This window comes from Tenebrio molitor, chromosome 4 (assembly GCF_963966145.1).
Source record: "Tenebrio molitor chromosome 4, icTenMoli1.1, whole genome shotgun sequence".
Lineage (NCBI taxonomy): Eukaryota > Metazoa > Arthropoda > Insecta > Coleoptera > Tenebrionidae > Tenebrio > Tenebrio molitor.
In genome coordinates this window covers 6,414,581-6,439,964 of record NC_091049.1, presented here as the reverse complement: position 1 = coordinate 6,439,964, position 25,384 = coordinate 6,414,581, and the positions used below count along the sequence as shown (strand labels likewise).

Genomic DNA, 25,384 nt, shown 5'->3' with positions numbered 1-25,384 from the left:
TTGATAAATAATCCAACGAAAAAATTACACATCTTTTCCTCATTTTTTCGGTGAAATAATTTCGTACTTGTATCGTTATATTTCAACCATTCTGTCTCACCCTCTTTTGGCAACCCCGTCGATAATTATAAACTTGTATAGACTCTACGTCGGATCATTTTATTATTAAACTTTGATTGTTTCTGGCTCAGTTTGCTTATTGTGTGCCTCGTTTCCAAGAAAAATTGTTTCTGAAAATCAAACAAAGTGAAAATTTAAGTTGGTGCTCTTACTCTTACTCGTTTGTTTTTCAGTCGGATTCGTCATTTTGTATTTGAAGCAGTCACAGAAAAAAAATTTAAACAAATTAAAGTGAAATGGATTTTTTGCAGATTTTGTGACAGGTGCTTCAGAGAATAATTATTAACATATTAATAATTTAAATTTCTCAAATTACAGTTCTGAAAATATTATTTGTACATATTTTTATTTCTTGCAATTCACACTTTCCGTCTATTATTTTTTCGAAAACGAAACAGTGCTTTTTGCACTATATTCTTCTTTGCATCTTGCTTTTCATCTCTTTGTGCTTCAAACCGATTTATTTATTATACAGGATTATTCACGTAAGATGACGAACCTGACCAGGTAAAAATGCAACCCAAAGTACATTTTACAAAGCATACGATGTGTTTTGGTACCTATTTAAAAATGAAATCACGAATCCAAGTAGTATTTTACTAGTTTGAAAGGTATATCTTGTCATTGCATTTTTCGCTCATATTTAGTATTTGAAAATGTTTTCGAACGATGACAGAACCGACATGATCCATTGCTTTTGTGATTTTAATTGCTTATTATTGTTATTAAATCATACTTTGTTAAAGAAGTTTTTTTTTCTGACATTCATTAGGCATTATGATTATGTAATAAGGATCGAGATAGCTTTATAAATCGTATTTTGGGTTGCATTTTTACCTGGTCAGGCTCGCCATCTTACGTGAATAATCAATCCTGTATATTGATTTACAACAAGTACAATTCGTTTTTTTAGTTCCAAATTGGCTTCTTTGGTTTCATTCCAAAATTCATATTTTATATTTATAATTTCCATTTATAATTTCTTAGCAATCCTGACTGATTTTTTTTAAATACGATTTCTTATATTATCTAAATACATTTCTGGGCCTATTGTTTTAATTTATTTAATTACATAATTATATTTTTTTTAAATTTTAATTGTATTATTTATTCTCTAATATTTGTTTTACTATGATTTTCTTACAACTCACATTTTCTGCCATTTTGAACTATTTTTCTCAAGACTTTTGTCTATTACCTAAATCATATTACTTAAAAGTTTCATAACTATTACATAATTATTTTTTTATTCAATATATATACCTTCCCCTACTTTTCTTTTCCTTCTGTTCTTCTTGGTCCAACTTATTGTTTTCCACATTTTTATTTTCATAACCTGTTTAACCTCAAATATAATTTAATTTCACTTTTAAACTTTTCATAAACTCTAAACTCCATAATTTTACAATTTAGACATTTTCAAAACAAATGTAAAGAAAAGAGAATGTTTCTATTAAATATAAGCAATTTGCTAATTCATTTTCCTGGAGTCTTGTCTGTCGTTTCTATTTACCTAATTTTCAAAATTTCTTTGAAAATCTCGCGTTTCAAATGCCAATTTTATTTTACATCATTTCTGTATCATTTTCTATAATCACAAACAATCATTTTAATGTCTTATTGTCTTTACGGAACAAACTGTCAAACAGTAAACACCAGAAACATTTCAAAATTCTATTCAATATTTCTTGAGACTTTTCAACGAACAAATTTTAAATTTATTAAATTTCATAGTGTTTCTGTATTTAAAAATGGTTCTAGACACAATCCAAACCATGTTTCTTTTATTTTCCTATTTCTGTTGCTTTTTATGTGATTTTATTATCATGTTTTCACCGAACACCAAGATAATTTAAAAATTTTAACCAATCTAAATAACCAATCGACTGATTTCAATTTAAAAAATATGAAAACAATTTCACCTAAGTTTCTGTAGATCCCACATTAAATATAAAATTATTTAGATTCTCCTTGTAATAAAAATAACAAAATTTACATCACCATTAAAGTGTCAATTTCTGTTTCATCAAATCAGAATATTTCTTTGGTCTATAGCTTAGGAAAAAATACCAATTGAATGCTTCTCCAAGATCTGTCATTTCTTTGCAAAAATATTTTTGTAACTTTTGAAATAATTTGTAAACGTCGCCACCTCTCACTCGCTCTTTGTCCCGTTCTCGTTCATTAAGAAAACAAACATGTCGCTTTGCGCGCGAGTAAAAACAGCCCTAATTAGAGACGAGGTGTAATTTTTGCAAATTTTGATTTGACACCACCCCCGGTCGATTTTGTCAAGGCACGAATGAATCTATAAAGTGGGTATTAATTTCGCCGCCTCCATCAGTTCGACGCCGCTCCGTGCACGATGAAAATTCGCGTGAATTTTTCTCGGGGCTTTGTTAATAAATTTCCACCCTCCGCTGGAATTCCTGGCGGCATCGATACGCCGTCAAACATAATTAAATTTGCGAAACAGTGTAACGTAATTTATAAGTGTTGCAAGCCATAAATTGCTTAGGTACGAAGTATTTCTTAACGTGCGCGTTAGAAATCAGTGCAGAAATTAATGGGGCATTTTGGCAATTTAAGTTATGAATTATGCGAGGAGGGCGCGTCTTGGGGAGCAAAAAGGTAAAAATCTGGAGGGGGGCGTTTTTTGCCCCCCTCGAGCCGTTTCCAGGAGCGATGCCGTTATTAGAAAGCCAACTCGCACAGTATTCTTCTTACAGGGGTTGCTGAATCATTGATTTCTTACATTAAGCCACACCCTCCTTATTCCCCCCTCGCCCGCCGGCTTAGTCGGTCCAAGGAGCGTCCCAGACTTCCCCTTATTTCCAGGATGTGCCGGCATCCCCCTCGCTTTTTCGCCGCCCCCGCTCCGCCGTTTTCTTAGCTCCAGGAGCGATCCGGAAAAAAGTGGTGGAGTTTTCGCCCTGGAACAGATCGAAACGTCAGAATTCAAAGTTACCAACGTGACGCGTCCCACACACAACTTTGAACTCTTCAGTAAGGCGATTTTTGGTTTGTTTTCCACAGTTGGCAACGCGGGCGTGTTCCCGGAAAAATCCGGGGGCCAAAATGCGTTTTGTTGTGTTTCGGCCGGAGATTTGCATAAATAAATAACGATTTTGATGAATTTCGCTGAAATAACACCGGTTTGTCCTGAAACGAACTGAAATTAATTTTTCACAGATCGCTGAAACTATGAATTATTTCCAAGAGCTTTCAGCTGTCCGAAACTCCTTCTCACAAAAAAAAAACAGCGACAATCTAAACGTTCAAAATTAGAAAAACAGTCAGCTTTCAGGATTTCAGGAACTGACATTTTCCCACAGTGTTCGTGCTGGTCAAACGTGGCGTGAAACGTTTCGCTCACTAACTAAAAAATAATTTGCAATCGCACAAAATGCACTCGTCTGAAGTGTCACAAATTTCATTTCAGGAGATCATCCGCGCTTGTATTGTCCTGAAATTAATTTGCTTCCTGAATGTAAGTGGGGAAAAAATCGAAAAAAAATGATCTCGTGAAAATTGATTTATCTTCGGTTTTTGGTGCTGCGAACATTTTTGAGAACACTGGAGCGGGAAAATTTTCGAAGAACTCTAAACTGTTTTTGTGTTGTTCCAAATTTTGCGAGAACTGTATTGGTTTTGGAATTGTTCAGTGTTTTGGCTGTTTGACACAGTTTTGGACATTTTTCGAAAACGTACACTTTTTTGGATTGGTAGAAAATCGAGAACTTGCAACAAACCCATTTGCTTTTTAGTCCAGAAATGGGAATTCAAAATTTGACTGTTTGTATTTGGAGTTGTTTCAAAATGTACTGATTTTGACAATTTTTTTAAAATGCTGATCTTCTATTTTGAAAAGTAAATGTTTTGAGTTTGCCACAAAACTGATATTTTGGATTCTGAATGTGATTTTTGTTAAATTAAAAAATCAAAAATCACAGTTTGACAAGTTTTTAGTTATTTTTGAAAAATAAATTGTTTTTGTTTGTGTTTTAAGACTTAAATTGCCACAAGTCTGATATTTTGAGCCTGACAATGGTTTTTGGATTTGGAAATATTTTAAAAAATGCCCTTCAAATATTTTTGGTTATTTTTGAAAAATACCGATTGCTTTTTGTTTGTGTTTCAAAGTTTAAGTTGTCACAAGTCTGATATTTTGAGCCTGATAATGGAAACATTGTTTTTGGATTTGGAAATATTTTCAAAAAACACCCTCCAAATATTTTTGGTTATTTTTGAAAAATACCGATTGCTTTTTGTTCGTGTTTTTACGCTTATTTCTGATATTTTGAGCCTGACAATGGAAACATTGTTTTTGGATTTGGGAATATTTTCAAAAAACACCCTTCTAATATTTTTGGTTATTTTTGAAAAATACCGACTGCTTTTTGTTTCTGTTTCAAAGTGTAAGTTGCCACAAGTTTGATATTTTGAACCTGACAAAGGAAACATTGCTTTTATTTGGAAATATGTATTTTCAAAAAACACCCTGTAAAATATTTTTAAAATTTTTGGAAAATGCATTTTTTTATTTTGACAACAGAATGGTTTGAGTCTATTAAAAATCTGATTTTTTGGGTCTGAAAGTGAAATTCATTGTGTATTCGGTACTGCTTTCAAAAATGTATTGTTCAACGATGTTTTTGACCATTTTTGAAAAATACTGTTTTCTGTATTACAAAAAAGCTTTTTGTCTGCCACAAATCTGATGTTTTTGAGTTTGAAAATGTGTATTTTTTATACTTGATTATGTAATCGACGGTATTTTTGACTATTTTTGATTTGACTATTTTTTACTTGACTATTTTTGTAAAAAGCCTGATATCTTGGAAAGAAGTTTTTTATCTTTGTCACAAGCTTGATTTTGATTCTGAATATGAAACTTTTATTTCTGTTTGGGGTTAGTTAAATTAAAAAATTTACTGTTCAACAAGATTTTTGATCTTTTTTTCGAAAATTTTTTTTATTCTAGAAAAAAATTATTTCAGATTCTGAGTTTGTCGCAAGTTTGTTACTTTTGGTTCTGAACAGGATCTCATTCTCCTTTTACTACTGTATTGCCATGTCTGGAATTTACTTCGGAAATGAACTTTTTGGAAATTTTCGAAAAATCTTTTTTTTATATTTTAAAATTTAAAAATGTTTACTCTTTTTCAAACTGATTTTTGTAGGTCTTAAAGTGGAAATTTCGTTTTGAATTTATTTCCTTCAGTCTTTGCCTTCATTTATATTTGCTAAAGGACAATTACATACAGTTCTCGATTGTTTTGTTTTCGTCCAGAAAAAAATATTATTTTTATTTTTTGTAACCAGAAGTGATATTCTTTTGTTTAAAATGTTTCCTGAAAAACTGACCACGATTTTGGATATTTCAGACAGCTCATTCCTGAAAAGAAAATTTTTTTGACCTCTTATATAGACTGCAAATTAAAAAAAGAATTTGTTGAGGAAAATTTGATTTCTTTATTGTCTGTAAATTTTTTAAAAAATTGATTTGATATGTTTCAGTTTCAGTGTTCTGTTTTTTTAGTCAAGTTTTTTTATTTATTCTTTTGTTCTATTTTGAAATCGGTAAATGGTACCTGAAGTTTATTTTGCAAATTAATAAATAAATAAATAATTAAAAGTGCCTGTTTCGGTACTGTTTGTGTGAAAAAAAAACTCTCCATCATGAAAAAAAAATCAACATTTGTCAAAGACGCCACAACATTTTTTCAGACTTCGTAGATCCTGAATCTATGATTTTCTTCAATTTCGGTTTTCAGCTGACAATAAAAACTTGAAGATAAGATTGTCGCTTCTGAAACTCGTTTCTACTCAAAGAAATTCAATTTCAGAGCTTCAACTCCTGAAACAATTTTTCTATTTCCATTTCGTTAATTTTTACTCAGAGAATGTGTATTTTGTGTTGAAGATTTGTGGTCCTGAAACTTGTCAGTCTGAATTTTTAGGTGAGACCAAAATCCTGAAAGTAGTTTTGTGTGGAGCCCCCTGAAAGTGTGCTTTAGTCGCGTCTGAAAAAATGCGTGCGTCGAAATATTTTCAGTTTTGCCGAGGAATTTCGGTGATCAAAATTTTTCCGTCGTTGCCAACCGGTGAAAAACAAACCTGAAAAAACAGCCTTACCTCTGTCATCGCCGCCTCTACTGTTGCGAAGCTTTCCGACGGGTGAGTCCGATCCCCATCATGGCGAGCACGACTTCCTGAAAAAAATCCCAGATTGAGTGATCGATCCAGCGCTCCAATTAAACAAAACAAACACGAGCTGCGCCGCCCCCTGAACCGACAAAAGATGAATAGCGCCGGGGCGAAGACGGTGCGGGGGCGGCAAAGATGTCAAAAACTTTCGCATTATGGGTACCGTTTACGACGCGATTTCGGCAAATGGCGTCGGGCCTCGTTATTTTCTTATCTTTTAATTTCCGTTTTAATATTACCAAAGTTTGTTGAACATCAACTTAAACTCGGCTCAAAACTAATTAAAATTTGAGTATCACGAGTCGAGTTTCTAAGTTTTACGCGAGTTTTACTTATTCATATCATAAATGATGGATGTTGTTCCGCAGACTCATCTCGCCCGCGCCGCCCCCGACCGTCCCCGCAGGGCCCCGTATTTCTCTTTGCGGTGCTAATTCGGCGCTTTTATTGTGCACCGATCGTCGAAGAAGAAGGAGCGAGCCTGCCAAGAGATCGATGAGGGGCGGCTGGGGCGCCGTGACCGCGTCTACGCGGAGCGTGGGGGCGGATTAAAAAACGCACGCGGTTCTAACACCATAACAAACCGCTAGGTGGCGCCTGATGGTCCACGCTCCAATCGGTCACGGCATTCAGGGAGACCAAAATCAAGTGGAAACGCGAAAAATAAAAAATAAAAATTTCCAACAAAAGGAAACAAGAACATAGTATAAATAGAGAAGAAGAATTTTTTGTACAAACAGAATGAATAAGAAATGGGAAAAATTAAGCAAAACAAGAAAAAGAAAAATTAATACAGAAAATATTTAAAAATATGTAAAGAAGAATTTAAAGTTTAGTAAAAGTCATAAAATTACGAAAAAACAAGATAGCAATAAAATCAGTAAAGCAAAATAAGTACAAAATAAACAACGTAATAAAACGTTAGGAGACTAGTGCTGTTAGGGCAGAGATATTTGAAATGTTGGTATGAGACGAGAATAATTGAAAAAACGTAATTTTGCGGAGCCACCCTATATATCTGGTGTGATATTTCAATAAAGCGAATTAATATTAAACGTCGATAAATCGAGGAGGCGCGCCCTTTGGCCGCGCGATAACATCAGAGTATCGTCACCTAAAAACAATGCTACCAATAACCGGTTAAACATCGTCTTAACTAAAGTCCCTAAGAGACTAATAGGAACACTTGACGTTATCTGGTTGGTAGAAATGCGAGCGCACGTCTTCCTATTTAAATACCTCGGGGAATGCACGCCCGATAAGGCGCTACAAACTGCACGAATATGAGCGAATAAAATATATTATTACCTGAATAGTTTCACGAATAGGAATTTCGACTTGGGATAGTTGGAGCATAGTTGGTGCTAGGCGACGCTATCTGAAAATCCGCCCCCGAAAACCACCCCGAAAAAATGGGAAGAGGGAAAAAAGGCGAGGCGCGCGCGCCCTCCTTAATTCCCTCTTGAAGTTTGCTCCCTCATTTCTAACTTTAACCGAGCCCCGGGTTTAAAATCACCCTCTTTATACGTTTTAATTCCGGACAGGGTAAACTGGCGTTCAAGCTCTGCGCCCATAGGGACGGCTTTCGCTTGGCGCCGCTCCAAAGCTCAACACAAATATCCCTCTAGAAAACTCAACCCTCATCCTAAGTATATGCCTTAGATTTTATTTAAGATATTCGCCCTTATTTGTGTGATGGTATAAGGTCGACTTTTCCCTGATTTTTGCATCAAAATGGCGCAGTATTTAATGTAGGGAAAGTAATTCTAATTTGAATTTCTCAGTGTGGATTTCAGATTTCGCTCGTGTTTAAGTTTAAGGAGGATTTTATGGTTGCTATTATTGCCCCCGGAAGCTCGCCGTAAATTCACCGGAGCGCCTCCGGACAAAAATCATTTTTCCCGATACGAAATTCAAATCAGCTCAAAGCTCAAATGACCCCCTCACCGACGCATCCCAAATTAGCCAAATTATCTTGTCGGCAATTTTTCCGAGAGCTTTTGTTCGACTGTGGCTCGAGTAGTTATTTTTGAACCTAGTTCAAAGCTCGAATTTTGCCTGAAAGCACGAAATGAGCTTAAATAATTTATATAAACTTTCAGGAGATCTTTCAAAGGAGATTTAGTTTCAGGAGAGTTTAAAATCTCGTCTCAAGTTAAAGAGAGATTTCGGCGATTGTCTCGGAGAGCTTTGGAATAGAGAAAAGCCTTTGCCGTAAGTTCCTGAAAATTCCGTTTGGTTGCCTACGACGTGGAGGACTTGAAGAACTACTTCGAGCTGAAACTGCAAAATTTCGCTCAACCAAATCAAGCTTTCACAGCTTTACTTATTTCATTTGCTCCAACTTGACGCACTTTTTAATCCAAAATTATTTTTGTGCTTAGAACTCGGAGCTCTATTCAGCGAAAGCTTTCAGAGCTTTTTCATATTTCATTTGCTCCAATTTGATGCACCTTTTAAATCCAAAATTATTTTTGTGCTTAAAGCTCGAAGCTCTATTCGCGGAAGCTTTTTTCACAGCTTCATCTTATTTCATTTGCTTCAACTTGTTGGACATTTTTAATCCAAAATTATTTTTGTGGTTAAGGCTCGAAGCTCTATTCAGCGGAAGCTTTCACAGCTTTTTCTTATTTCATTTTCTCCAACGTCACGTTGATAATTTTGGATTAAAAAGGTGCGTCACGCACCTTTTTAATCCAAAATTATTTTTGTGCCCAACGATCGAAGCTCTATTCGCGGAAGCTTTTTTCACAGCTTTTTCTTATTTCATTTGCTTCAACTTGATGGACATTTTCAATCCAAAATAATTTTTGTGGCCAAAGATCGAAGCTCTATTCGCGAAAGCTTTTTTCACAGCTTTTTCTTATTTCATTTGCTTCAATTTGATGCACGTTTTTAATCCAAAATTATTTTGGTGCGCAAAGATCGAAGCTCTATTCGCGGAAGCTTTCACATCCTTTTCTTATTTCATTTTCTCCAACTTGATGCACCTTTTTAATCCAAAATTATTTTTGTGCCTAAAGCTCGAAGCTTTCACAGCTTTTTCTTATTTCATTTGCTCCAACTTGACGCACCTTTTTAAACAAAAATTATTTTTGTGCTTAAAGCTCGAAGCTCTATTCTGCGGAAGCTTTCACAGCTTTTTCTTATTTCATTTGCTCCAACTTGATTGACATTGTAGCACCTTTTCAATCTAACATTTATTTTTGTGCTTAAAGCTCGAAGCTCTATTCCGCGGAATAGTTCGTGGTCGTAAATAATGCGGAAAGTTTGTTTATGTTAACTTGCTACTGTCTAGACCTGGCGGTTGAGCTTTGAACAAAAAATAAATTAAATTAACTTCGATGTTTTGTGCTTTAAATAAAACAAAATGTTTTGTTTGAGTAATGTTTTTCTAAAGCCTGCAAAAATAGCGATAGAAAATTATTTTGCGTTTCACTGAAATCATAAATGCTTGTATTCTTCTGATGGCAGCGAGAGCTTTCTCATTCTCTCCCTGAAGCTTTGAACTCTCCTAGCGTTTTTAAAAAATCTTGATCTAAGATGTTTTAAATGTTTTAATAATTAAAATAAATAATAATAAGAATGATGGTGGTTCTACTACTTTGAAAGCACTCGATCAGAAATGTCTAGACCTGGCCGTTGAGCTTTCAACAAAAAATAAATTAAAGTATGTAACTCCGATGTTTTGTGCTTTAAATAAAACAAAATGTTTTGTTTGAGTAATGTTTTTCTAAATCACGATTTTAACCTCTCTGACGTATCAAAATTATTTTGCGTTTCAGTCAAATTACAAAAAGCTTGTAGGTATATTTCTGATGGCAGAGAGAGCTTTTTCGTTTTCTCTGAAGCTTTGAACTCTCCAAGAGTTGTTTAAAAACTTGATCCAACATGTTTTAAGTGTTTTAAACAATTGAAATAAATAATAATAAGAACTGTGGCGGCGCTACAACCTTGAAAGCTCTCGATCAAAGAAGCTAAGCAACGCTAGACGCGGTCAATGCGTGAGTGGGTGGCCGGTAGCCATTTCATCTATGAATTACGTCATCGTTCAGAGGATCTAGTTATCGTGACGTGGAGAGATATTCGATATGATAAATAAATCCGGCCTTGATGCCGCGCCTTGTTTTTGTACATTTTGAAAAATGAGTTGTATAAGAGAGCAGATAATTTGAGTTCTTTCGTGCAGTGTCGAGTTTCGGCGTTGGGGGCTTGAAAAATGGCCCCCGCCCCCGGGTTGAAATAATAATTGCGGCGAAATTTGAGACTGTACCCGGAGAGTCATTGTGTTCGCGTATTATTCCTTTATAAATTATGTTTGCCGAGCAGAAAGACGCGAACTAACGACTAGAATCGACTGAAAGGGAAGTAACTAAATAAATGAGTCGGCTTTGATGAATAAGGCTCAAGGAAAGTGCTTTGTTTCAAAGATTAATTTAGTAATGTATCCATTCGTCTTTGTTTTCAACGGCGAGGACCTCCCAAGGTGGCGTCCCTCGCCGCCCCCTCCGCCGCCTCCCAAAAATGCGCCAAAACAACCACGTCAGCTATTTACGGCGACTCGAATTGTCGATATATGCTAGGCACGCTTTTACAAATTGTTTAATTAAATGAGGGAGGCCGAGGTAACTCCGACTGTCTTCTCTGACTTCGCAGCCGCCTTGTGTCTTCAAATTAAATTTAAGACTTGTCTGGTGGCGGCGCTCGGCAGGCCTCGGGGACGGCGGTGCACTCTATCTATTAGGCCGGTTACAATGGGGAAGCTGAGGGACGGGGAGGTATGCATAATGCATACAAGAATAGGGCCCCGTCGTCGATACCGTTCCAAGGTCAGAGCCCGTGAGAGAATCCAAAAGCTCTACGTTGGGCGTTGAGTGCAAAATAAAAGGTGTTTGTTTAGGGAAAACGTGAGGTAGGTGTCCTAGTTGTGGTAGGTGGGACACCCCCCCCCTTCGTGATCCTCCTCCTGTCGCTTACCCCAGTGCAAATGTTAACACGATTTTTCCGCGGGGCTCACGGAACTATGTAATAATTGTGTCATCGTCGTTGATTGCGTTTACATGAGGCTTTAATTAAAACGTAATTAGCCCCACCAGTGATCTCGAAGTTAAACGGTTTTCCTCTCGAATAAATCGTTGTTAAGTGAGCGCGCCCTTTTAAGATCCCGCCCGGTTCTGAACAAAATGAAACTTTCCTTTGACATTATGAACTCCTTTCTCATCACCAAAGGTGTTCGCTAATATAAATTATCCGGCGTTCGTAAAACAAATTAACGGCGTTATTGTACCGGTCGCACGTCAGACGGGCCCGTCCTCGTCGCGCCGCCACCGGATGGAGCAAGACGGTTGATCCGGGGCGTAAAATTCGCTAACACGAAGAACACTTAAAATAAGATAGATGGGACGCCATTTTAGCCGAGTATTTTGCCGCCGTGCATTTCATTGTAAAAGTGGAGGCGGCCGGGTGGGTCGTCGGCGGCGGCACGAAGCGACGCACCGACGACACCGAGCTGGCCGATTGGCTCGAGTCTTGCTCAAAGTAAAATTACGCTCCTTCAAGTTTCCACCGAAACTAAGAAAATTATGCTACGGGGTGGTGGCGGCGGTGACGGCGCCGTCAGAATTAGACGCTTTTTAGGATCGCGACAAATGGAGACAATTGACGCAGAGACGGAGACGCCGCCCCCAGGAGAAAATGGGTTCAACCAGACTAGGCCACCAAAGACGGAAGTCTTACTAGCACTGTTAAAGATATAAGAAAAGAAGATTTGGAAAATGGAAAAAAATCAAAAGAATCAAAAATAATGTGTTTGGAATTTTTTTTGGGACGATTTCAAGCAACGAAAAGAAAATATAATCAATGGAACACAACAACTTTGTTTTACAGTATTCCCCGTTGTCCTTGAAAGTTGTTGGTCTTTAGCCTTGAGCCCTAAGTTCTAAGAATGCTAATTACTCAAGGTTGCCACAAAAGGGTGTTGTCTCAATCAGAGAAAACACATTAATGTTTATTTATTACAAGAGTCAATGAAGACAAAATTATAATTTTAGAGCTGTAAAAGGTCCTTGCAAGACTCCTAAAGGATTCACACAGGACTAATTATTTTTTTACTTTTTACAACCCCCGACAAAAATCCTTTTTAAACTAGAAATTTTATTTTGTCTCTCTTTACAAAAACGATTGACACAAGACAAAAAGGCGCTTAGCAATTGAAGACTTCAAAGGATTCTTAGTTATCCTTTGATGTCATTTAGTCGAAGAGACAACGTTGCAGCTTCAAAGCGTCGAGGTAAAATCGTATCTTACTTCCATTGTTCTAAAAAGTGGTTGCTAAAATAATTACATGGCTTGTTATTTCCATTTTATAGTTCTTGAATCTTCAAAATGCTACTAATGCTCGAGGTTGGAATTTAATAAGCTCAAACAAATTTCGTCTGATTTGAGTGTTTTTTTGATCAAAAACCAAGATTGCTCAGTGAAAAAAATTTGGTAATTAAATTTAGAAATTAAAAATTTATGAATTAATAAATCTAGGTAAATTATTTTTAATTCATGGTGATCAAACTATCCAAGAAAATGGACAGGTTTGTAAAAGTAATGTTTCCGGTGTTTTTTTCGTGAAGCCACCCCTGCGCGGATATCTCAATCCAGGTGGTCCCGAAAACAGTGTAAAAACAGCGATACGGAAGCATATTTTCCAACCCCTTTAACATTGTTCAAATAAATTATAAATCCCCCGAGCGGCATCCCCGCCACGGAAATGTATCCCGCCCCATCCAGACCCTAGAGCCGTTTTTCCCTTGCACCGCCATAAAATTTGATAAAAGTGGACCTAAGTGCTAATTTTCTGGCGGTTTCACGCAACAAATGAAAAATCGCCTCGGCGTCCGCCGCCGAAAAAGAGGGAAAACCTTGTGCAGCCGCCTCCGCGAGAGAGACACCCTTGCCGCCTACGTGCGGCCCGTTTTTTCCCCTCGCCGTGAAAAATAGCTCGGACACTTTTAACTTAAGTGAATTTTAAGTGGAGCAGATTGTTACACATTATTTAGGCGCTTGGCGCTCTTCATTACGCGGCCGTCGGGGGTGGGGGCGATTATCCCGTCAGCGCGCGGGGTAGATTTTTGCGGTGTTTTTCACGGCGAAGACGCTTCCCTTTCAAAAACGGGAGCGACTCGTTCGGAACGCGGTGCGATAATTTAAGGGTGGAAACAAAAGCAACCTAAGATGCAATTAAAATCCTGAGATTTCCATTGGCTGTCGCGGTGGGGCGGAATCTGCACTCTAAGCCCTTTTAAAATAGGTACGAAATTTGTAGGGAAGCCGCCATAATACGGTCCTAGCATTTTGCTTAATGTTTCCCATTTATAAAGCACATCTAGAATTTTAATTCGTTACGTCAGATGTGGGAAAAGGAGAGAGCCAGGCCGGGAGAACGTCATTGGAACGAAACGGAGGAAAACTCGAAGAAATTTCCCAGGAAAATGTGTATACTTCGCGTATTATACAAACAGAACTTTAAGCAAAATACATAGTAATTTTATGTATCTAGCGAAAATGTAGCTTTCTGCAAATAAGTCTGGTAATTTGGTAAGGAAATTACTGTTTATTCTGGGAAAGTTTGTTTCTCGACGTTGGATAACCTGCGAGTAAATTGGGATAAGGACCGGGGTAAGGAGCACGCATTGCTAAAGTTTTATTCTGGATCTAGGACCCCCCGGTACTTCCAATCACCCAATGTCTTGACCCCACACCGTTACAATTTTCACCGACACGTTGTGTCAAAATTTTGACACCTGTCACTCAAAACTTGACACCATCGGTGTCTGTTTTGTTAAAATTAAAAACGATTTCGCGAAAGCTCAAAGAGAAGACAGAAGTCGATAGGAATTTGGGAAACATTTTTGGAGAACTTTTCGTAAAATTTTGAATTGAATACTTACCATCAAAAGTTCATATTTTTGCAATTAGATAACCTTATCTTTTTTATGTCGTGTCAAGTTAAAACATCCAGTCAGTGCCAATTACGAGACCAAATACACCAATATTTTTCCATTGTTTTACTCCCAACAGATTCAGTCATTGTTGATCACGCTGTATAAAATTCCCCAAATTTTAAAATTGCCATTTTTCATTTATAAAGTGCATAAAAAAGCGCAAAATAAGAAAAATAGTGTAGTACCTCGCAAGTTCGTCGTGCCCTAAACCCGTGCATGCTACAAAATGCTTCTTATAAGACTCGTATCATAATATACTGTTAATGATTTTATTTTCATTTTATAGAACCTTTACAGTATTGGACATTTAAGTAAATACCTATACCGGGTGGCCGCGCGAAAACTTCAGAAGGTTTATTTCTGGTGTCTTTAACACTATAAATTTTAAATTTTAGAATATGAGTCAGCACATAGGGGGATGTAATTTGCTATAGTTGTCACGTAATTACTCTAACCGCCTCCAGCCACCCCCATTGTATATTTTAATTACGGACTATAAAAGAGAACATTTTTTTTCTACTTTGCGTTTTTAATTATTAAAACACCAAAAACAGTGCTTTCGGAAACTTTTATTTTTGTAATATTGGCTGTATTATGCCATTTCTGTTAGCAAACCTTGAATTTCCAACAAAATCAAACGTCAGTTGTCAAACAATAACAATTAGAACAGAAGTACCAACCCAGACATCATAGACAAAAAATCCCCAATGTGAAATAAAATTTCGTTCAAACAGAAATTTTCATAAAATCAACACAGAAAGGTAGAAAAAATTCTGTATTACACTCGTTTTATAAGACGTTTTGTCGCACTTGGTATCTTAAACCCGCGCCTGCGATAATATACCGTCTTATAAAAATTGTATAATAATATACATAATATTGTCCCGTCTGTGTAAAAGAAAATTATAGATTAGATAGCAAAGTTTTTAATATAATATATTTGACTTTCAAGTTTATAAAGTTAAGTATTTTTGTCGATTCTAAAAATCCAGTTGACACATTTTAACACCAGAAAAATTTCAAAATGTCAAAATCAGTTCAAAATTGTCTGGACTATAGATATAAAATAATCAATGGTGACCGTTTTGAAAATTTCTTTTGATTTATTACCTAATAATTGTTTTTATTTTATAGTAATTTTTTTTTAATCTTTTCTTTGACGTTTTTCTGTCTTATTTAGATTTTTAGCGGTTTATTCAATTGTTTTCATTTCTCTAACCAGGCAAACTTGATTTTTCTAGCCGATGTAATATTCATTTTTTTAAATTTGGAAGTAAAATACCTCAAAAAACTTTTGGAGACGGACATATTAAAAATGAAGTTCTCTTTTATAATCAGTAATTGAGAAAATAGTGTGTTATTCAAAATTCTTAAGTAAGGGTGGCTGGGGGCGGCGGATTAATGGCATGATAATCATACTAAGCTACATCCCCTCAATAGTAAAATTTCAATTGTGAATTTGAAGACACCAGAAAAAAAACTCATTTGAAATTTTCGCAAAAACACTCGGTATATTTTTGTAATAAAGAAATCGTCTAACTATATGAGTACATTTTTCCCTTTTTTTAGACCATTAAATAGCCGCAAGTACATAATTTTGTAGAAACTTAATTTTTGCAAAAGAATTTTTTTTGGAAAAATTTAATTTCATAACTAAGAAAATAATTGAGATGAATTTATTTACAAATATATCCATCAACAACGTATCACACCTGTACATTCTCCAAGGCAGTTGTTCTTACAACAAATTCCCAAAAAAAGTTTCCGTAAAAATCATTTTACGCACAACTGCATTAGAAAAGTTGGTTTACATCTCAGTTACCATGAACGAAACTTCAATTTTACATCTGGCGGGTGGTAAAGTAACTTTACAGGCCCGGCGGGCTGTAAACCAAAGCAAAAAGTCCGCAAATGGGAAAATAAATAATTATTGCAGTTTAAATTCAAATCGTCACAACGTTTACAATTTTTAGTCCTCCGCAATTCCACCGCTACTGCCATAAAAACCATTCTATTTAAATACGGAAATGCACATCTCGTTGAAAATTGATTCATAAATTCAGTACTAGTGCGAATTTAAACGGCGTCGTAACAAAACGTTAGTTTACGCCTGGCGTCATAAACTGACCAACACATTAATAGCCGTATCACAGAAACTATCACTCGTACAGAAATTTTTGTAAAGGAGATTTCGTTCAAAATTTTGTCAGCTACAAGATTGCTCAACACTATTTTTACCGTAGGAACAACTGTAAACGAGTTATTGTCAAAACTATTCCTTTTGCAAAATGTAAGTCTACAAAACAGCCAAGACTGTTTTTCTGCCACACTGTGTAGATATCGCGGAGAAATTCTTACATGTGTTTATCAATTTCCCAACATAATTTTAAATTCGATCGAATTTGTATTACTTACGCGGCTTTATTTGCTGCTGTTGCAACCCACTCAAATTTTCAAAATACAGGGTGTTATGGAAATCCACATAATAAGTTTAATCACCAATAGAACTCTTTAAAATGAACGTTTTTCATATTGATCTATTTTTAATTGAGTATTTATTTTTTATTTTTTAGCCCCTAATTTGACACTTCGCTTGTGGGATAATTATCCATTGCAACGGAAGAGTGAGTGAAAATGTTTTTGCGCGGTAAAAATTCTACAGTATTTGCAGAAAAAACTATTGCTGTTCTAATAATAACAGTTTTTACTGTTTTTCATTCGAGTATTTTAATCGAGTAATTTGTGCTTCGTTATCAATGGATGTGTAAACACGTGACCGGGTATGATTTTAGAGTTCAAATTATATTTAATTTTAACTTTGTTTTGAAGAATTTGCAGAAAAAATTATAAATAAAAAAAAGGCTTATTTTAACGAGTCCTATTGATGGTTAAATTTATTACGTGGACTTCCACAACACGCTGTATATATTTTTTTAGTTTGTGTTTGTGATAGTTACATCGATAATAATTAAGCAACAATTTTAAATTTCTGGAGTATTTCAAGAAACACCCATATTAATTAAAAAAAAAAGTTGGAATTTTTTTTTTAAGCTAAGTAAATGATGGATAGCAATTGAAATTTTGTTTGTTTTTTGTGATGTGGACCCGTCCAGGGTCAAGAATGGTAAAATCGTGCGAAGTTTTCTTGTAAAAAATCCCCTCGCAGTACAAGTCCCGAACGCGAACCACCCCTACCCTCACCTACGTAATAGTACCAACGAAATAGTTAAAGTTTGGTCGTATTTCAGACGCAGATGCATTTGACAGAAGGAAAATTTAATACGACGCCCGCTTTAAGAAACGCAACAGCCACGGCTTATTCCATTTGGCCCCCATTTTGCGCGTTTCAAAACTGACAAAGGTTGCGCTTACAAAATAACGTGAGCCGAATACTAAGAGGGCGAGGGTGGAATCCGCCCCGCACGGGCGCTCGCACCACCCTGGGGGGCGGAAAAACGGCGAAAAACCGAGCCGGCGGAATCGGGGGTGTCATTCCTGCGGTTCACGCAGCCTGCTCGTATTAAATTAAAATTAATGGCTGATGAGATTAGTTATAAGAGCGGCGAAAATCTAATCAATTTGTATTAAGGGCTCTTACGGAAATCGTCAATTTACGCCGAACTGCACCCTTAAATCGACTCACCTGGGGCTGGGGGGTCTTCTCGATCGGGGTCGGCGGTGGTGCTGGTGGTGGCGAGCCGCGATGTAGACACCGACAGATTTCGGATCGGACTGAACAAAATATTCCGAATAAATCCTGGTCTAGAAGGCTTTATGTAAATCGCACCGGGCCAAACTAGAAAATCAGGTTGGCGTGCTGGACATTGCAATTGTTTATTTCCAAGGGTGTCTTGGTGAGCCGTCCGAGGTGGCTCGATAGGGGCGGTTTTGCCGAAGGGGCTAAACTGACCCTTTCTTCGTTCTCATGCGTGGACTCTGGAACAGGTTTTTCACTGACCACTGCGACTTTTTTCCAACGACCCGAACCCGGTTAAGGGATGAAAGGGGCGAGGGGCTTATCGCAACGACGATCGAATGGGGGCCAATCTAAAAATCGACAACCAAAACGAATCCTACCCGAAAATTCTCCAAAAAATTACAAAACACTCATACATTTTTGAAAAATATTTCATATTTTTCAAAATAATCAAAAAATCGTACTGCTTCAACATTTTAATTATCATCTCGAACAACTTTCCATGTCGAAATATTTTTGAAATGAAAAATCAGCTGTTTTAAAGGTTTTTTGATTTTTTTTCCAAAATTTTCCAAAAATTTTTTAATCTGAGAGTTGAACGACAATTATTAATGTTTGCTAATACTGCATACAAAATATTTACCAATTCTTACGACCAACTCATTTTCACAAATATTTAGCACTAGAACTTTTTGAAAATATAAAAATAAATTTTCAAAATGTTTTTTATTTCAGTTAGGAAGTTTATGGAGTGAATGGAATAAATGGCAGTCATAAATGTCAACGAAGTATTTGAAAATTCAAATTCTTACTCACAACTTATTTTGACAAATACTTAGCACTAGAACTTTTTGAAAATAAATAAAAATAAACTTTCAAAATTTTCTGCTCTCCGATTAGGGAATGGATGGACTGAATGGATGTTTTCACCTTCTACTCAACAAAATATGTACATATTTCAAAATTTTCTATATACAAATTATTTTTCACAATTTGTAGAACTGGAACTTTTTGAAAATAAACAAAACTAACTTTTGTCCACATTCTGTGTCGCGGTATCTTTTCAAGCGACAAAATACTTCTCTGGACACTTTTTCTTTTGGTTTGTTCCATTTTGGACTGGCCAAAAAGAAATGTCAAAAGTGTCAAGATCCGGGAGGTCTTTGCCGCCGCCGTTCCTGGCGTGCCGTCTCCCGCTTAGCAAAAATTAGCGATGCAAATTGGGCGTGAGCCGGGGGCGGCGCAGTTTTCGCCGCCTCCGAACTTGGTCGAAATAGTTTAAATTTTGGTTGTTGTCGTCGTAGTCGACGTGAGTAGTAGTAGTGTTTCATTTATATTATATAACAGTGCGATATTAGATATGCAAATGAAGCTTCCCGGCGCTCTCTCCTAGCGGCAACACACTCAACTAATTGGCAACTTCTTAATGTCGTTTATACTTACTTTGCCAGGCTAGGCACGTCTCTTTGATAAATTTACTTCACTATATTCTAATACAATTCCGTGAAGACATTGTGTACTGGGGCGCGAAAGACGAGACTGTCTGTTTTACATCCGTCCTGCAATCAACTTCTAATTAGGCGCGGGAGATTCGACTAAACCGAAAACCGAACGCGTACAACTCGACACAGAACAAGGAGAGAACTCGTTTCGAAACTAGACCTCCAAAGGAAACCGCAAACAAAAAAATCTGAAACTTTCTGTGGAGATTTTTCACAAATGGCCACCGGAAAGTCCGGATTTGGACCCTATCGAGATCACTTGGTGCCAGTAAATCTTGTTGCTATCAAATGAAGTTAATATTGGGGTTATTAAGAAGATGATTTATTAATTTCTTTCACATTTGAATATTATATGGGTAATAAAATTTGTTATTAACGTACTCAAGAGTAGTTTTTAATTGTGTCATTTTACTGTTATTACGAGCTATCAAAAGATATGAAGTGCAGTGTTATGACCACGGTTTAATGTCAGTGGTGGAATGATTTTTAGGCACTACTAAATAATCTACTTAAGATAATTTTTGTTAAACAAGAATGACCTGAAGGTCCTTAAAGGATCTGTTTTAATTTGCTATAAAAAAATAAATAAATCCGTTAAAAAAATTAATAATTTCGGTTAACTGTAGTGCTAGGAAATCCTCCGATCGTCCTTTTTGCTCGTAATTGAAAACGCAATCGAAAAATGACAACCGCAAGGACATTAAACCGCAATGATAGGAATATAAGCTCGGTCGGTTATGACGCGTAGAAACGGGGTCGTGGGAAATGGTCAGTCGAAGGATGGGACGGGGACAGACAGGACATCGCAGGACTGGTTTTTCGGGATGTCCGAAACGGCAGATGACCATTTTACCTATTTAACCGGACAAGGTAACAATGGACAACTTAACGAACCTCTTACATTGTAATATTAAAACGAGCCAGTTCCATGACAATCACTTCGCTTGATTAAAGGACATTGTTTAAGGGTGGAAGGGAGGGTGATATCGGGCGGCGACCTTCAGATTTTCTACAAAATCAAAAAGCGAGAAAGAGAGGTGAGTTTTCAAGAACCATTTTATTTATTTTTATCTTATTATGAAAGGTACCAAATATTTTGACAAAAATGGGGAAAATTGGTGATGACGTCATTGCGCAAAAACCAATGACGTCACTTAAACAAATTGCGCGTCACGAGCGATTTTTTTTTAAAACATCACATGACGCTATTATGAATTTTGTTCCAAACTTTATGTTCACACTGTATAAATTATACGTTTGGGAAATATGAAAATTGGTAACCAAAAAACTATGCAATAAAGGTTGTTAATTTTGTAAAAAAAATGTTGGTGACACAAAAAAAAAGAATATTCATAGTCCAACAAGATGATTTAGAAAAGCTATATAATAATTAACAAAAAAAAAACATTAGGAACTTGTACCGTGAGATCGAAAATAAAAAAAATCGAGAAGGCCGTGATTAATATGCTTCAGTTGGCAACACTTAAAAATTTAATTCAAATGTCATTACAATGGTAATTGTCGTTCTTAATTATTGACAATTAAAATTTGCTATTACAATATGTTCACTAACTGAGGAAATTCTTTTACAACCGACAGGCACACATAATTCACACCTTTATGAAAATCAAGACTTCAACGTTCTCAAAATCAGTAACCTAACTTTTAAGACTGCTTTATGAAAATTGAAATCTTAACGAATTGCCAACTGAAATTTTTGGTCACAGCCAACTCAAACTTTTTTTTGTCGATCTCACGGTATAAAACTGGAATGAAAATATTCATTTTGATATCAAGAGCAGCCTTGAAGATAAAAGTAAGAATATAAATATTGCGAGAAGATATTGTACAAAAATCAGCTTTGGATAGTGAAACTAAGACGAGACAAGACAAATCTACAGAAATTATGAATCAGAAGATTTTCGACCATTTTGAAAAATGTATAAGAAACTCAAAAAAGGTAGACATTTTTTTTGCATTATACTTTTAATTTCTTCACTCAAACTAACAACATCTCAAATATGAATCAACTCCATGACGCTAAATTTCTTTCGCTAAAAATGATAGTTTTATTTGTTGATTTAAAAGGATCTAAAAAGATGAGATAAAACACTAAGAATAAGGGGAAATTGAAAAAACTAAAAAACGATTTCCCCGAAAATGTTCTACTTGAAAGGGTTTTCATCGAGGAACTGTAGTAGGGTCTACGTTGTTTGTCATTTTTATTTCCTTCCATTATTTATAATAATGATATCATTAAATGTGTTAAATACAGGGCAAGTCACATAAGGGTTATTTCCGAATTTATTTTGTACGCAACCAAAAATACTAATGACGCTGACTACTTGATACCATTTATAATGTGATTTAATTTAGTAATCAACGTAGGTATGTAATTTGGCTAAAAATATCACAATGACGTTTTCCTGTTCTGATTAATGAAAAAAATTAAATTCATCAACTGTCATTTTGACATTTTTAGCCAAATTACATACCTACGTGGATTACTAAATAAAATCACATTATAAATGGTATCAAGTGGTCAGCGTAATTAGTATTCTTGGTTGCGTACAAAATAAATTCAGAAATAAACCTTATGTGACTTGCCCTGTATTGTATTGTTTGCAGATGACCCTGCTATATACATAAATTATTAATGCTAATGAGAAGATAAAAGGAATTAATGAAAATTAAGATTAGGTACATACCATATGTCCCCGGATTGAGTTTGCAAGAGGAAAAAAATATTTATTTTTGATTTTACGCAAAAACTTCATTTGAAACTCCCATTTCCGTTATTAAAATCTTAGTATTGCATTCTTAAATTTATTCTGTTTAAATTTGGACTTAGAATTAATTTTTGTGTTATAAATGTTATTATAGTTGCCCTTGGTTTTTGACACAAATAACTTATTAAATACTTTAATTCAGTGTTGGACCGGTTTTCGTCACATAATTACAAAATTTAATGAAATTTCACATATGTATCACGCATGAGTGTGCAGAAGCTTATAAAAAGTTTCTAAAAACTGGATAAGTGACTAATTTGCAAAAAAAATTATAGTGAAGGTCTGTCTAATAGTGACAGCGCATAAGAAACGTTGTAGCATCATTAACAATCGAGGAAATTCGAAATAGTTTTAAAGAACTTCGATGTAGGGTTGAATTACGTGCAGAAAACGACGGAGAGTTAATAGAATACTTTTATATTCAATTATCATGTGATTTTTGCAAAAGAAAAGTAAAATAATTTTTCTGCATTTTTTTTATTTTAATGTTAAGTCTTCTTCTTTGTTGAAGAAGACATTTCAATAACAGAAATGGGGGTTTTAAATGAAGCAAAAAATGTAATTCCTTTTTTTTGCGTAAAATCAAAAATACATTTTTTTCTCCTCTTGTGAACTCAATCCGGGAACATACGGTACATCTTGCGGTGTTAACTTAGATAATGTTGTTAATGTAAGTGTAAACAATATACATTTAGAAAAGACAAACGAAACAATAGCTATTTATTATACAAGTGTCTTATAAGGCAAATGCAAATAAGTCACGAAAGAAATGTTTAGCCACGAGAGCTTGCTCGAGTGGGCTAATTTTTCTTGAGTGACTTATTTGCTGTTATGGCACGAGTGAAATACGTAGTTTTATCCAACACCTCCTTGTGTAACGGTTCTTAAAACAGCAACAAATGATTTCATCTGAGATTCCTGTTTCATATAATTTTAATTTTATATATTACATTTTTTGATGTTCAATAAACTGTTCAATTCTCTCTAAACTGTTTAATTATAAAAACGGTTTGACGTGTTTTTGCGTTTTTTTAAAAAATTAATACTGTACGTTTTCTGAATTTTGTGCGTTATTTTATCATAACCCTGTATTGAATTTTAAATATGTTAGACCTTGTGAACGTTCAAATGAGAATAACCTATAACGTGTTGGTAACAATGTATAAAATCAAAAATTAATTAATGCAAAAATATTGTTTTAATAATAAAAAAAATTGCTATAATAGCCATTTATGAAATAAGTTGCGAAATGGAAGTCTTTTAAGCACGCGACGTCAAATTGACCAACGAGTCGAATGCCGAGTTGGTCAACACGTCAAGTGCCTAAACACTTCTTTCGCAACGTGTTTCATACATGATTTTTTCTACAATCATCAAATTTTTATAACAAATGGAAAATGTGACATTGTCAAAATTTTCTTGACGTCAAATTGACAGGCGAGTAAAACAAAATCGATCTTGTTGCCGAGTTATTGTTTACAAACAATAATTTGTGAAAAATCATCGGAAAGTTTTTCCGCATTATTTAAAAAAATGAGTGATTCCGAAGTGATTTCTGCTATCGAAAATGCAGCAGAAGCCGCCATGAATAGCCTTACACCAGAGAGATCAAAATCAGCGTATCAAGCGACAAATTTGAAATTTGATGCAAGCAGCAAAAAGAAAGAAAGAAAGAAGTTTATTTAGCAAAAAAATTACAATAAGTACATCGAGTAAAAAAAACAAAAAAAAACATTAAATTAACCATAGTTTACCAAACCCAAATTATACAAACTTAAAAAATAATTTAGATGACATTTCTTTTAGGCACTCGAGGCTAAAAGTATGTCATTTCGAAACCATAGTGACAATCTAAATATTAACTTTATATGTAGATTGTAGAAAAAGAATCATTTGCAATTTGTTGCTTCAAGCAGTTACAAAAACCAACTCTTTTTTAAAAAAAAGTTCTCTAGTTAGTGCTTATTGACTTGAAAATTTCGAGCAAGGGTACTGGTACTAATGTTAGGGTTTTCCTGGATTTCGTCAAGAATTGCTTCTAAGGCCAGTGTTCCTGTCGTACGAGGTCTTCCAATGCCTCCATGTGATGCTGATGGTATTCAGTTTCTCGAATTCGTCGGTCAAGTCTTCTAAAGATATTCTGGTCGGGATGCTGCCCATGGGGATATGTTTCTGCGGCCAAATAATTTCAATTACAAGAAAATGGATGGGAAGTATTAAACGGGGATAAACAAGGGGACGAAGAAAGGGAAAGGACATACGTAGGAAGCAGAGAGAAACAGTTATAGACTACGCAAAGAGTAAAAAAATTCTCAATAGGAGAGAGAGTAGAGTCGGACCATCTCTCCCTTTAAATAATTATAGAAGGAACTAACCACGAAGAAAGGCGAAAAGGAGGAACAAGGGAGGAAGAGAAGAAGGTGACAATAAAATTATGGGATGAACAAGGAGTGGAAGAGTACAGGAGGAGCCTAAAAAAAGCAACATTTGAGGAGCAGGACGTGGAGAAGATGACGACAGAGCTGAAGGAAGTAACCGAGAAAGCGACGACGAAAAAGGAGGTGACAGTAAGGGGATCAAAAGGGGCAAGATGGAAAAACGGGTGATGGGACAAAGAATGTGAACAACTGAAGAAGGAAGCGGTAAAGGCGTTGAGAGAATGGAGGAGGAACAAGATCGACAGAAGCAGATTCCTATAAGTGAAAAAAAGATACACAGAGAGATATAAAGAGAAGAAGAAGCAGGGGAGGGAAAGGAAGGAGAAAGAGATAAAGAAAATAAGAACAGAGAGGGAGGTATGGAAATACATAAACCGAGAGAGAAAGAAAAAGGAATCAGTGAGCGAGGAAATAACAATCAATGCAAGAATGGGAAGAGTACTTCATGAAACTGCTGGAAGGGATAAAAGAAGAAGGAGAGGCAGGAACACAAATGAAGGAGAATCAGAAATCACAACGGAAGAGGTGGAAAAACAGAGAAGGTCGAGAAGATATACGTGAGAACAAAGAGCAAGGTGAAGGTGGGAAAGAAAGAGGGTGAATAGTTTGAGACGACAAAGTGTTGGATGTATTT

At 35.6% G+C, this 25,384-nt stretch overlaps 1 protein-coding gene across 1 annotated transcript; it reads right to left on the bottom strand.

Moving 5' to 3' along the window:
- Nucleotides 1-1,224: 1,224 nt before the first annotated feature.
- LOC138128255 (uncharacterized) lies at nucleotides 1,225-24,472 on the bottom strand. The gene is made up of 4 exons (XM_069044441.1): nucleotides 24,375-24,472; nucleotides 17,968-18,056; nucleotides 6,259-6,335; nucleotides 1,225-3,053 (listed from the first exon to the last, which is right to left on the bottom strand). The coding sequence occupies exons 1-4, from the start codon at nucleotides 24,470-24,472 to the stop codon at nucleotides 2,949-2,951; spliced, it is 369 nt and encodes a 122-aa protein (XP_068900542.1). The 3' UTR covers nucleotides 1,225-2,948.
- Nucleotides 24,473-25,384: the final 912 nt, after the last annotated feature.

Bases quoted from the DNA above. Each gene is read 5' to 3' on its own strand.
- LOC138128255 (XM_069044441.1), bottom strand. From the start codon at position 24,472: ATGGGCAGCATCCCGACCAGAATATCTTTAGAAGACTTGACCGACGAA. The intron at 18,057-24,374 runs GTACGACAGGAA...TATTTTGTTCAG, and splicing joins TGGAGGCATTGGAAGACCTC to TCCGATCCGAAATCTGTCGG. The intron at 3,054-6,258 runs GTAAGGCTGTTT...GATCTGTTCCAG, and splicing joins TAGAGGCGGCGATGACAGAG to GGCGAAAACTCCACCACTTT.